The following is a 14,015-nucleotide window of genomic DNA, read 5'->3' as shown; positions in this document are numbered from 1 at the left end:
TTCTATTTTTTTTTAATGCATGGACCCATTAATTCCACTTCAAGGAATTTTCAAAGGAAATAATATAGGTGCAAACATAACAAGGAATATTCATTACAGCATCATAAGGTCAAAAAGACTGAAAACCACCTAAATATTCAACAATTACAGTTTGGTTAAATAAATTAAGGCACCGATATTTTTGGAATACCTTCACTCCAGTATAGAGTATTAAACATAAAGTATATTATTAAACAGGCTACAACACCATTTTTGTAACCAAGAAATAATATACCTAAGTATAGAAAAATTATTCAAAGTACATACAGTTTTCCAAAATTTTAACATTTCTAGTAGTTGGTAGTTATAACTTCAAATATCATCTATGTACTAATAATTCCCAAATGTTATCTTTAGTCCCTAATCTCCAGAAATCTGGATTTCTATATCCAACTAAATGCTCAATATTTCCAGTTAAATGTTTTAATATGTATATCAGACTTAATACACTCAAAATGAGTTCCTAACCTCTCTCTGTCCCAAAAAAATACTTGTTCTACCACAGACATAGCAACTCTAATCCTCCCACTGCACAAGCCTGAAGTCATCTTTGACTCTTCTCTTGTAATGCCTACCAAATACATCAGCAAACTATGATTCTATTCCCATACATCACTTTCTTTCTCCTTCCATGCTTTTTTCTTCTTCTGAGCACTTCTACCCCCTGGCATAGCGTAAATTTATTTGTCTACTGTCAGTTTCCCCCATAAAATGTAAGCTCAATGACAGGAGGGACTTCATGGCTGAGCTGTAGCTGCATATCCTCATAATGAATGACAATGCCAGTACATAACAAGCACTCAATAAATATTTGCTGAATGAATGAATATAGTTTCCTACCCTCCGTTTCCTCTCTAAACTCAAAAACAAACTCACGCTGCCTATAAAGAAAAGCTACTGGTAAGAATAGAGTTAATCTTCAGGTGGTTCATTTATTACAGTTACTAAGGTACCTTTTTCAATCACTGCAGGTAAAAACAGTAACAGAAATACATAGGCTGTAATTCTATTTTTCCTAATAAAAATTTCTAAACAGGACTAAATAAAAGTGAGATAAAACAAGCTAATTTTTAAACAGTCATCTTACTTTGTGCATATTGGCACTGGCCATGTGATAGGCCAGGTAATTGTACCAGTACATGCAGTCCTCCTGATCTAATGAGAGAGTATGTGGCTGGTGATATCTCTGGAACTGAGTGATTATCTTCTTATGTAGATCCTGAAACCCAAATGATACACGTCAGAGGAGAGGAACAATTTCATAACCTAAACATTACAGTAGCTCCAGCTTCCAAAGCTATTTAAGAATGTACACAGAATCTCCCCACAACATACTTATTAATTACAAAAGGAAAAAATAGCAACTTTACAGTAAAGATAATGCTAGATATCACTTTAGCCAAGTGATCAGTGGTAACATCACTGATAATATAAGATATATCAACACCCTGATATGATGCACCGAGAAGAACAAAACATTATTCCTGTGGTATTCTTGCCAAAAATATATAATCTTGATCTCGTCAGGAGAAAGATATCAGGTAAACCCAAACTAAGGGACACTATACAAAATAACCAGCTAGGACTCCTCAAAAGTGACCATGAGAGATCATAAAAACTGAGGAATTTTCAGAGTTGAGGAAACTAAGGAAACATGACAAGTACATGCAATATGAAATCCTGAATTGGATCTGGACCACAAAAAGGACACCAGCGGGAAAGGTGGCAAATGTCAGTCTGTAGACTCGTCACATTGCAGTTTTGTATGCTGTTGACACTGGGGGAAGCTGAGTGAAAGGTACAGGCACAGAAACTGTACTATTTTGCAAATAGTACATAATAGTATAAAAAAAAAGAGAGAGAGAGAATGTACAGAGGTACAAGTACCTGAAGCTGGGTGCGGTTCTTCTCTGTAAGGAAATCTACTTGAAGATCATGCAAATAATACCAAAATGATTTTCCATTCCGATCACAGAACAAGAGAGACTTATTAACAAACTCCTGCAGTATGTCTTCAACTTCTTCAGTTTCCATGTCCCAGAGAACACATAACACCTAGGAATCATTTTAAGCATTTAATGTGCCACAGAAGTACACTGACCAGGACTTCAGACAAGGTGTTAACTACACACCAAAAAGTCACATCTCGAAGCCCTGAATAAGAACCTCTATTTCATAAGAAGGAGCTCAATCATTCCCCGAGAAAGAAGTCGGATGCTTCCTAGCTTCACTAGAGTCACTGAGAAATAGGTAACCCATCCCCAGTTCAACACCAAGCCCTTGATGGACACTGACAGCAGTGGGACCTTCCATCCCACCACCGCAGTCACATAGGCCTTATCTTTCCCAAATCCTCTGTAACAATATTCTTGGCACTTTATTAAAGGTTGGATGCCATAAATACCCAGGGATGAGGATTCTTGGTCCTTCTGTTACCTTTGTAGGCACCTTAACATCCTTCTGAAAGATGGAGAGATCTGTGTAATACCCTTTGATATCTTCTCTGAGCATGTCGACACTTATAGACATGGCCTCATCCAGGGCCTCATAATCATAAGACGAAGATTTCCTTATCCTCTTGAACTGCTTATTCTGAAGCTGCCTGAGGTAGTACTCCCAGCGGTCGGGAAAGTCACGTAAAAGAGCACCAATTAAAGACACCACAAGAGGAGAACCTAAAAAACCAAACAAAGTCAACATGTAAACATTGTCACATTTCAGAATGACCACTAAGTTAAGAATCAATTTATTGCTACATGGTTCCCAAAGCCTTAAAATATTTATCTTAAGGAAATCATTAGAAATATTGTGGAGAGGGCTGGGTGGGTGGGCTGGGATGGGAGTAAAAGATAGAAAATTGTATTTGAACAATAATTAAAATAAAATTTAAAAAAAGAAGTAAGAAATATTTCATTTAAGGGTATTCATCACAGAATTATTTAAATGAAAAATTTTAAACAATAACAGAAATTACTGGATTACTGTATATCACAATACTATGCCATTGGTAAATTTTTTTTCAAAAGATATTTAATGGCATGGGGAAATGTTCAAGACTTGTATGACAAGGACAAGATTTCAAATTATTTATACCACATTATAATCTCAGTATTTTTCCAAAGTTTTATATGTCCTAAAAGACTGGAAGAAATACTCTCATGATCCTAGCAATTATCAGATTATGAGTAGTTTATATTTTTTTATTTGTAGAATGGATATGCATGAGCTTTATAATGAATACAAATTACCGTACTTTTCAGACCATAAGACACACCTAGGTTTTAGAAGAAGAAAATAGGAAAAAAATTTTTGAAGCAAAAAATATAGTAAAATATTTAATAACATAAATAACACAATATTCCACCAATGTAAATGTAAACAGAACTCAACAGCAACATCAACAACCATTATTCGTCCCAAATGTGGGGGAGGGGTGCATCTTATAGTCTGAAAAATACAGTAAGCATTTTTTCTAAGTTTAAGATTTTTTTAAAAGACAATTAACTCAAAACCAAGTATCTACTTGATAGCAGAAAGGAAAAAAAAGAAAGTATTTCCATACATTAACAACAATGAAAAAAGTAATCTTAAGTGCTCATCTTAACTGCATAATCTTATGCAATCTAAACTGCATAAAAGTTTAAATTGCTGTATTTCAAAGACTACATATGAAATTTAAAAGCAGATAAAAAACTGGGGGGAAATATTTGAAAAAAAAAAAAAAGAAAAATGGCTAATAGTTCCAATAGAGTACCTAAAAGTCAATTAAAGATACTTGTAGCCCTGGCTGGCGTAGCTCAGTGGATTGAGCACGGGCTGGGAACCAAAGTGTCCCAGGTTCGATTCCCAGCTAGGGTACATTCCGGGGTTGCAGGCCATAACCCCCAGCAACCGCACATTGATGTTTCTCTCTTTCTCTCTCTCTCTCCCCCCCTCCTTTCCCTCCCTAAAAATAAATAAATAAAATCTTTAAAAAAAAAAAAGATACTTGTACCACAAAAGGGAAGTGAGTCAAGGATAATGTCTCAAAATGCAAAAATTAAGTAAGTAAAAAGTTTACCTTCACTAATAAAAAATGCAAATTAAGACAAAACCAGATTTTACTTATCAAATTAGAATATTATTTTTATAGAATCCCAACCAAAAAAATTTAAAACTCTCACTACATCCTTTATTCTTGAGGACAGCAGAGGTCACGTCTTCACGTTAACATGGTGTTGGTGTCCATTTAATATTATCTTAATGAGTGAATACCAAAGTATTATTATACGTTTAGGGTATTGGAGAAAAACCTAAAATACTAAATATTCTAGCAAAGTTTTTAGATATTCATGTGCTAAACTGTCATATTTATTAACTTAATTTACAACAGGATAAAGTAACATCTCTGTAACCCCCTCACACACAAAATAAATAACTATACCTTTACATTCTTTTATAATACTATGAGCTTGTTCTGGCAAATCTGATTTCTTCTTATTAACAAAAAGGGATAAAATTTCAAGTCCTTTTTCTTTTCCTAAGCCACTCTCCACAGCAACCACATATTTAACACCTGCAAAATCATAAGATATATTAAGTAATTCAATATGCCACATACTTAAGTGTAACTGAATTAAAACATAAAGGTACTAACAAGTAAATTAATAATCCTTACCCATTACTGAATCTGTAACACTCTTGTCTCTGGTTGTAAGAAGAATCTGACATTGATTGTCAAAAGCTTTTAACACCCAAGGATCCCAAACATCATCCAAGATCAACAGAGACCTAATTAAAAGAACTGTATTGAGTCACTAATGACATTTATTTTAAGCTTCCTTTAAAAAAATGTAAAAAGAGAATGCCACCATTGTTTTTTAAATTTCCTCTTTTCTTTGCTATATCCATTTCACAATACAGGGGTAGGCAAAAGTAGGTTTGCAGTTGTCACATACTCATGGCTGTAAACCTACTTTTGCCCACCCTTGTATATTGATCCAAAAAAAAGGAAAAACATAAGCATAACTCCCACCTGATATTAAAGTTAAAGGACCTATAAAAAGAGGGCTGGAAGTATCAGAAATCAGCTACCTGGAGCCTATCCATGTAATGAGACTTTGTTCCAATTTAGTCATTAAGCACCAAAACCAAATGAGAACTGGGCTTAGGTTAGCATTACAGTGAATCATAGAACAGTGATGATTTTTAACCATATTTACCTACAAAACTGGCAATGTCATATGTTCTGACCTAACAGAATTCACTGGCAAGATTACTTCTCATTCGATACACTCATGGGGTGTTTTCCATCCAAGAAATCAGTTTATAAAAAATGAAAAAAAACAATCTCTGTGCCAATTCCTGACCGGTCACTTCAAAAACTTTTTAAAACTCACCAGAACAAATGAGAAAAAAAATACAACTAAAACCTGACAGTATAATTACACACTAGTGTTTTCACCTAATGCCACACTACTACTTCTGAACATGACCAAAAAATACTCTAGGCACATACACAGGTTGAAAAACTGCAAAAGTACAAACTAAATATGACTGGCCTTATAAGCCAAGGTCTGATACACCTGAGAGTGATTACAATATTTTCCTAAACAGAAATCATTTTTATTTTGCAAAGAAGGAAGTAGGATTAGGGGGAAGTTACTGAGCAAGAAAAAGGAGAATGGTTAGTGGTCTCGATTCTATTTCCCCCAGGAAAATGGATACCAGTGACTACACCCAGGGAAGGGGGGATGATGAAGGGGTTTGGAGGACAAAAACACGAGAGAAAAGGGAGCTTCCCTCTAGAGTGAGCACTCACCACAGTCATCCAAAGGAGGCTTTTCCCAAAAAGTATTCCTCTCACTCAATATTCTGATATGAATCCTTGTCATCAGGCACAGCAGTGCCATCATCTAATTCTTGCCCAATTTACTGTCACACTCCCACGGAACGCTTTATTCAGCATTGTGCTTGCAGCACCGACCCAGGCCCAACACCCAATGCTGCCTAAATGAGCAAGTAAAGATGATGGCTGCTAGATCGTAGAAATCAAAGTACTGACTGAATCCACGATTATACCCTTAACACAAGCAGCAACTAGGCTGCTGTCTCCCTTCTGGCTTAGTGGAAATTGTGAAACAGCTGGTAATAGTGCCTGGAACATAATTATATCAGTATTTGTTGAATGAATTAATGAAATAAACAAATAAAACAAACTCAAAGTACATGCAAATAGAAGAGTTACATGCATACCCCAAAACTAAGACAATACAATAGAAGAAACCCATTAAATTAAAAAGCCTTCCTGACTCTGTCTTTTACCAGTTGCCTACATTTAATCTCTTATTCAATGTTAATCCATTAGAAACAATGGATTCAAGGTAACAGCTTGCATTTTCCAGCAAAGACCACTCACCTACTTAAGAAATATTTCTTAAGAGCCTACAATGGCACATAAGAGATGATGTCGTAGGTAGGAGGCAAGGAGAAGAGCAGCAGTTTTAGGCCAGTGGAAGCCACTTTTTTTTTTTTAATACGAGAGAGAACAGCAGAAATGCAATGGTTTGTTCTTACACCCTCTACTGAGCAGTGAGAAAAGGGTATGATGCTCTCAAGTAGTAGTTAGGGCTCATTGGGACTTCATACGCCAACTAAATTCGACCATCCATACCTGGGGTGTTTGCGCAGCATCAGAATGCGGAGACGGTCTTTAGCCTCTTCAATATTAAGTGGAAGCCTCTGGGAGAAACTCTCATCCTGATCCAACCGTGTACAAAGGTTCTGCAGTTTCATCAGAAGCCCAGATTTGTCTTGCTTCCCAACCGAAACCCAATGCACACCCCCTGGGAAACAATCTGGTGAGGAAAAAAACAATAAACTCAAGGCCTTTGAACAGGAGTCCTGCTTTCAAAGATTTTACTAATAAGCAGCAGATCTGTTTTAATCTTCAATCTCATCATATCTTCAACTTCTTTTGATTAAGGGCATAAATTTTATGCCCTGGCCGGTGTGGCTCAGTGGACTGAGTGCCAGCCTGCAAACCAAAAGTCACCAGGTCACTTCCCAGTCAGGGCACACGCCTGGGTTGCAGGCCAGGTCCCCAAATGGGAGCGTATGAGAGGCAACCAATTAATGTACCTCTCACACATCGATGTTTCCCTCCCTCTCTTTCTCCCTTCCTCCCCCCCCAAAATAAATAAATAAAATTTTTCAAAAAAAATTTTTTTTACTTGTAGGGTATTACTGAGCTTTATAGCCTGAATCGAAGACATTGAAGTTTGGAGTAAATATGGTTTTTATTAGTAAAAATCTTACCAAACAAAACTTCATAATCTTTGCCCTATGTCATCAATCATCACTTACAGCACAGTTTCCCCACCCAAGCACTCTGGACATTCCGGCCCAGATAACTCATTGCTGTGAGAGACTGTCCTGTGCACTGTAGGATGTTTAACAGCCTCCCTGGCTTCTACCCACTAGATTCCAGGAGTATCCCCCCTCTCCGGTTATGCCAACCAAAAGTGTCTCCAGACATGGCCAATGTCAGCTAGGGGAGAGGGGCAAAATCACCTCCGACTTAGACCCATAATGTCTAGAAACATGTAACTCTCTCATTATGGATCACGCACAGAGACTTAAAGTAAGAAGGTAGGTTCAAGTCTGCCTCTACTACTTACTAGCTGTGCAATCTTTGGCAAAGCACTCAGCCTCAGTCTCACCTATTATACTGAAATATGACTGTTTACCCTACCTATTTTAGAGTTACTCTGAGAAATTAATGGTATCAAATATGTGAATTTGCTATGTTAACTGCAAAGGGTTATAAGAGACTTCTCAGTGATAGGGATCTGAGAGCACCTTACACATATTAGGCTCTGACCTAACAAGCACTGTATCAGGAGTCAAAAATCTTAAGCTTTCATAGACTATTAAATCAGCTCCTCATAGATAGAAAAAAAATGTAAGAGGGGCCCCTATGTGTAAAATATGGTGGACAGCAACATTAGATCATACCGGTGGCATTAATCATAAAGATTTATATTACGTGACCACAGAAGTATAAGAAAAAGCAAAAAACAGATATAAAGATAAACGAGTTATACCAAAGGCAATTTATCTACCAGTATTCAAAAATAATTAAGTACTGCCCTCGCTAGTGTGGCTCAGTAGATTGAGTGCCAGCCTGTGAACCGAAAGGTCACCAGTTTGATTCCCAGACAGGGCACATGCCTGGGTTGTGGGCCAGGTACCCAGTAGGCGCCATGGGAGAGGCAACCACACCCTGATGTTTCTCTCCCTCTTTCTCCCTCCCTTCCCCTCTCTCTGAAAATAAATAAATAAAATCTTTTTTTAAAAAAGAAATAATTAAGTACAAAAAGAAATCATTATTTTAAAAACTTAATCATCCAAAAGATTTGTATATATACACGAAGATGTACTTCTGACATGACATATTTTTTGAGCACTCTGTTAATAGTTCTACACATTAATCTACATTTAATCCTCACAGCAGACTATCAGGCAGACACTATTGTTATCCCCCACTTTGCAGATGAGGAAACTGAGGTATAGAAAGGTTGAGTCATTTGTCTACTGTTACACAACTAATTAAGCAGAGATGGAATTTCAAAACCCAAGCCTCAATGCTCAACTTCTAAACTATTCTTCCGCCACAAGGACCTTCATGGCAGCACTGTTTGCCAACAGGAAACAGCTGGAGACCACCAACAACACCCATCTGAACCACCTCTTCCCCTACAGGTTTCCAAAGGCTGAGGCTCAACTAAGGAAGGGTAGAACTTCATATATAAAGTTTGGAGTACTAAATAGGACTTGACATTTTAATCGTTGAAATGAAGCTTTTATAAATTTACTGATTTTAGAGAAAGAGAGGAAGGGAGAGGGAGAGAGAGGAAGAGACAGATACATCAATTTGTTGTTCCACTTATTTGTGCACTCACTGGTTGCTTCTTGTATGTGCCCTGACGGGTTGAGCCCACAATCTTGGCATATTGTGGCGACGCTCTAACCAACTGAGCTGCCTGGGTGAAATGAAACTTTTTAAAAAATTTGAAGTGACCTGGGACTGCTGAACCTGTACAAGGTCAGTCAAAGAATCAGTCCCAGAGAAGAGTTTTAACAGGCAATGAGGGAACAGAGTAAAGTTGTTTCCTGATTGCACCCAACAAGCCCCAATGCAATGGTTACACATCCACTAAATAAACCCAATAAAACTGCCAAGGTTTATAACCATGAATATAATTTAAATGCAGTTGGGTGACTTGCTCCAGCAAAAAGAAGCAAGTAATGATCTGGATGAGCAACAGGGGGTAAGAACAAATACCTACTCCATCTCCTAACATAAAGAAGGAATCAGCTTTCACCCAAGATGAGGAGAGAACCTAAGAGCCAAGAATATGTGCTAAGGAGCAACCGAATGATGGGCAATAAAAATCTAGACCCAAGCGTAAGAGGAGACTGGTAGCATAAATAATAAGGATAGTGTGGAATCAATGGATATTTCTTGATAAGTCAGAAAACTGCAGTAGTGGACTTAAACAACAGAATAGGCAGAGGTAGGCAAAGCATAGAATAGAATGTTTATATCAAGATTTCAAAAGTAGTATCCCTTCTGGTAGTGCCAAGGACCAGAGTTCGGGCCAAGGTCCAAGGAAACATATGGCTGAAGGGTAGTGAAGAAAACGTCACCGAAGATAAACAAGTTAAGGAAATGAGAGGCCAAGTTTTTAGATGACTCATTCACTGAGATATTAAAATTACTAAGTGTGCCAAAAAAAGAAGGGCCTAAGTTTACACTGAAGAACTCCAGCCCTGACTGGTATGACTCAGTGGATTCCGTGTCGCCAGCCTGTGAAACGAGAGGTCACCAGTCTGATCCCCAGTCAGGGCACACGCCTGGATTGTGGGCCAGGTCCCCAGTTGCGGGTGAGAGGCAACCAATCGATGTTTCTCTCCCTCTCTTTCTCCCTTCCTTCCCTGTCTCTACAAATAAATAAAAATAAAATTTAAAAAATAGTAAGAAAAAAATAAATGAGCTCTGACCTTCTACATTAAAAATAAAATTTAAAAAATTCCAATGATCAATGAATGAGAGTACATTCCTGGGAAAGATTAAAGAAATGAGCCTCAAAGGACTAACAATTTAGCTGAGGAAAGAGTATTAATAGTTTGAATGAGGCAACACAGACCAAGGACAACATCTACCCATTTCCTGGTGATAAAGTATGTGAAATATAAATGAAAAAAAGGTGTCACACCAGTGAAGAAGGCTATAGAAAAGGTGGCACTCTCAGGGAACTGCCCAGTTTCAGTAAGACAAAAAGGTAACCATTAAAAGAAGGGATAGGTGACATCGAGGAGTTTCCTGGTCCTAGAGCGGGAAGTCTGCAGGGAATGGCAGAAGGGCTGGGAACGAGGGAGGAGACCTAGATCAGAATGTGGCAATGCACTGGGTAGTAACTGCCATGAGAAAATCTGAAACATACCACGGGACCAAGAGATCTCTGTGACAACTAAGGTAAAAAGCTTCCTGAAGTTCCCTTAGGCTTCCTTCACTGTGAGTCAACAGTTACAAAGCAGAAAATCCCCGATTTCTGTTTTAGTTTCTGGCTCCACCTGGTGTTGGAACAAGGCTCTGAGGGTGTACATGTTTGTAAGAGCACTGGAAAGAGTTTGAAACAATTCACCCTCAACTCTTGACCATGGTATCTGTGGTGAACAATTTAAGAGAAAGCAGGGAAGGGCAAGTGAAAAGAATTTTATTTTATTTTCAAATGAAAATATTACAACTGTAATATTTAAAACAAAACTTTAAACTACCTGTTGCTCCTAAGGTTCTTTTTATTTTTTAACTTGTGCTTTCTATTTAAAAATTTTTTTTGCCTGGCTGGCATAGCTCAGTGGATTAAGTGCAGGCTGTGAACCAAAGTGTCGCAGGTTCTATTCCCAGTTAGGGCACATGCCTGGGTTGCAGGCCATGGCCCCCGCAACCACACATTGATGTTTCTCTCTCTCTCTCTCTTTCTCCCTCCCTTCCCTCTCTAAAAATAAATAAATACAATCTTTAAAAAAAATTTTTTTTGAATGATTCCAGGATTAAAGACAAGACAAAGTATTGTATCTCATGGCAGTATCTCAAGAAAGTATCCTGATATAGCTAGCTAGTAAATTCTTTAGATTTAAATTTAAGTACCTATTACCTAAATAAAGTTTCTCTCCTAAATTTAAAACTAACAAACAAGAGCATTATAAACACATGCAAAAAAATAAATAGAACACCACTAGCTTTAAAAATAAAGACAGACCAAATGACTTACTGATCTGCATAAATCCTACTACCACAAAATGACAATTAAATACGGAAGCATTAATTCCACATTTCAGAAAGAATCTAAACACTCTGACTGTGGGCACAAGAGGGAGCAATTTAGTCTTGAATGATTTCTGTAATTCAGACAAACTTAATCAGAAGAAAAACTGTCTTTATTCAAAGAAATCAACCCCATCCTACTTTCGTATGAGGTTTATCCTGGTAGCAGTTAATAACCCAATAGCACAAAGGAAACCTTAGGAAGGACAGGAGCAAATAGGAGACAGACTCTGGAGAACACTTCCATTCTTCAAAACCTCGGGGAGAGAGGCTTGAGAATGAGTTCAATCCCCAACGGCCAATGATTTAATCAATCATGGCTATGAAATGAGGCCTCCACAAAAACCCAGAAAGGTGGGGTTCTAGGAGTTTCTGGGCTGGTGGCCACAAGGAAGCGAGGAGAGAGTAGTTCACCCAGAGAGGCCACGGAAGCTCCACACCCTTCCCACATGTTTTGTCATTATGCATCACTTTCATCTGGCTACTCCTGAGTTATATCCTTTTATAATAAATAAACCAGTGGTCTACTAAGTAAAATGTTTTCCTGAGTTTTGCGAGCAGCAGCAAATTAATCAAAACTGCCCTGGCTGGTGTGGCTCAGTGGATTGAGTGCCGGCCTGTGAACCAAAGGGTCACCGGTTCCATTCCCAGCCAGGGCACGTGCCTGGGTTGCAGGCCAAGTCCCTGGTTATGGGCATGCGAGAGGCAACCGATCGATGTATCTCTCACACATCAGTGTTTCTTTCCCTCTCATTCTCGCTACCTTCCTCTCTCTCTCTAAAAATAAATAATAAAATCTCAAAAAAAATAGTCAAACCCAAGAAGAGGGAACCTCTGGTCAGAAGCACAGGTAATGATGATCTGGGAGATTGGTATCTAAAAAGGGCCCGGCGGCGGGGGCAGTCTTGTGAGACTGAACCCTTAACCAGTGGGATCTGACACTATCTCCAGATAGCGTTAGAATGTAGTTGAAATCATAGGACATCCAGCTGGCATTAAAGAATTGCTGAATGTGTAGAAAATTCACACCTGTGGTGTCAGAAATGAAGTAGTGTTGTTGTGTAGAGGAGACGCAGGAGGAATGTTTTACCTTAGAGAAGTGGAAAGGAAATGAGAATGGGAAATTTTTAGAAGAAAATACAGAGAGCAAGAAGCCAGGTCTTACACAGACTTAGTATGGCAAGGACTGTGAACTAAAATATATGATTCACTCAATCCTCTGTACTTAAGATCTCATAAAAACATATAAGGAATATGAATTACACTCCCTACGCACCAGAAAATTGCTACCATCTCTGACATTTTCTCAAAACAAAATAGTTAAAATCTATTCCAAGAACATAATTTACACAATATGATTCCTGGGTAATTAATTCCATAAATTGTTGGTCAATTGTAACTGCTAAAATTAAAAATTCACCCCAATAGCCCTGGCTAGTATGGCTCAGTGGATTGAGCGCCAGCCTGTGAACCAAAGGGTCACTGATTCCCAGTCAGGGCACACACCTGGGTTGCAGGCCAGGTTCCCAGGGGAAGGTGGTATGAGATGCAACCATATATTGATGTTTCTTTCCCTCTCTCTCTCCCTCCCTTCCCTTCTATCTAAAAAAAATATATATATAAAATCTTAAAAAATTTTTCACCCAATAACCCTGGCCAGTGTGACTCGGTTGGGCATCATCCCGCAAAACAAAAGGTTGCTGGCTGAATTCCCGGTCAGGGCACATGCCTAGGTACAGGTTTGGTTCCTGGCCGGGGAGCATACGAGACAACCAATCAATGTGTCTCACATCAATGTTTCTCTCCCTCTCTTTCTCCCTCCCTACCCCTCTGTTTAAAAAAGCTTTTTAAAATAATGTACCCAAATAATCAAGAATGATTTAAACTGAGTTGAGGGGCACACTTTAAACTCTAAATCAGTACATTATAAATGTATATTTTAGGTCAATCTCTGCTCAGTTGGCCTGCTCCCATGTTCTGTGGATTGTCGCTTAATAAATCTGCTCTCTCTATGCTATAAAAAAATGTGTATTTTATAGGAAATTTATCATAATATTGAAAGAAAAACCCATTTACACTAAAGTAACAAACCAATTTTACCCTGAAATATCCTTAGTAATCAACTTTGCAGTAGAGGTAAAAATAAATGAATAAATATAAATTCCTAGCCCTGAGATGTGCATAGAGCTGAGTCTGAGGAAACTTCTCTACACTAACAGAGGGGGCAAGTCAGGCTTTAGGAACTGGGCAACTTCCAGCAAGAGTAAGACCAACACCGCTGACTACGGCTTGAAGTAGAAACAAAGCCACTTGTGTACAACAGATGTGCCCGGGCCTCCACCTTTCCAAGTCTCTGAGAGGTTTAATATTTATTCCAGTCATCCTGTTATCTCATCATAAAGGATCTTAATGGCTAATTATGTACTATCAATAAAAATGTTATTAACACCTTGAAGTCAGGAACTGTCCTTAAATTCCCTTAGACCTCAGTAATGAATACAGGAAACCAAAGACTGAGGGAGCTATACAACTATTCCTGACAAATACCCTGAGAACCCACCAGACTCATTAAAGTCAGGAGTAGCCCTGTCAAATGCCCTAAATC

General features: G+C 38.2%; 1 protein-coding gene across 4 annotated transcripts in view; it reads right to left on the bottom strand.

Annotated features, from left to right (window-relative positions):
- Window positions 1-14,015, bottom strand: part of APAF1 (apoptotic peptidase activating factor 1) — a 68,957-nt gene that overhangs the window by 48,192 nt on the left and 6,750 nt on the right. For all 4 annotated transcript variants that reach the window (XM_036019447.1, XM_036019445.1, XM_028531923.2 and 1 more), the window contains exons 5-10: window positions 6,692-6,875; window positions 4,697-4,809; window positions 4,463-4,594; window positions 2,476-2,714; window positions 1,927-2,094; window positions 1,127-1,258 (exon numbers count right to left, since the gene is read on the bottom strand). In XM_036019447.1, the coding sequence (XP_035875340.1) occupies window positions 1,127-1,258; window positions 1,927-2,094; window positions 2,476-2,714; window positions 4,463-4,594; window positions 4,697-4,809; window positions 6,692-6,875 (968 nt within the window). The remainder of the gene's footprint in view (window positions 1-1,126; window positions 1,259-1,926; window positions 2,095-2,475; window positions 2,715-4,462; window positions 4,595-4,696; window positions 4,810-6,691; window positions 6,876-14,015) is intronic.

The sequence above is a fragment of the Phyllostomus discolor genome, chromosome 2 (genome assembly GCF_004126475.2).
Source record: "Phyllostomus discolor isolate MPI-MPIP mPhyDis1 chromosome 2, mPhyDis1.pri.v3, whole genome shotgun sequence".
NCBI lineage: Eukaryota > Metazoa > Chordata > Mammalia > Chiroptera > Phyllostomidae > Phyllostomus > Phyllostomus discolor.
The sequence above is the reverse complement of the archived record's forward strand: the minus strand, read 5'-3'. Positions and strand labels throughout refer to the sequence as shown.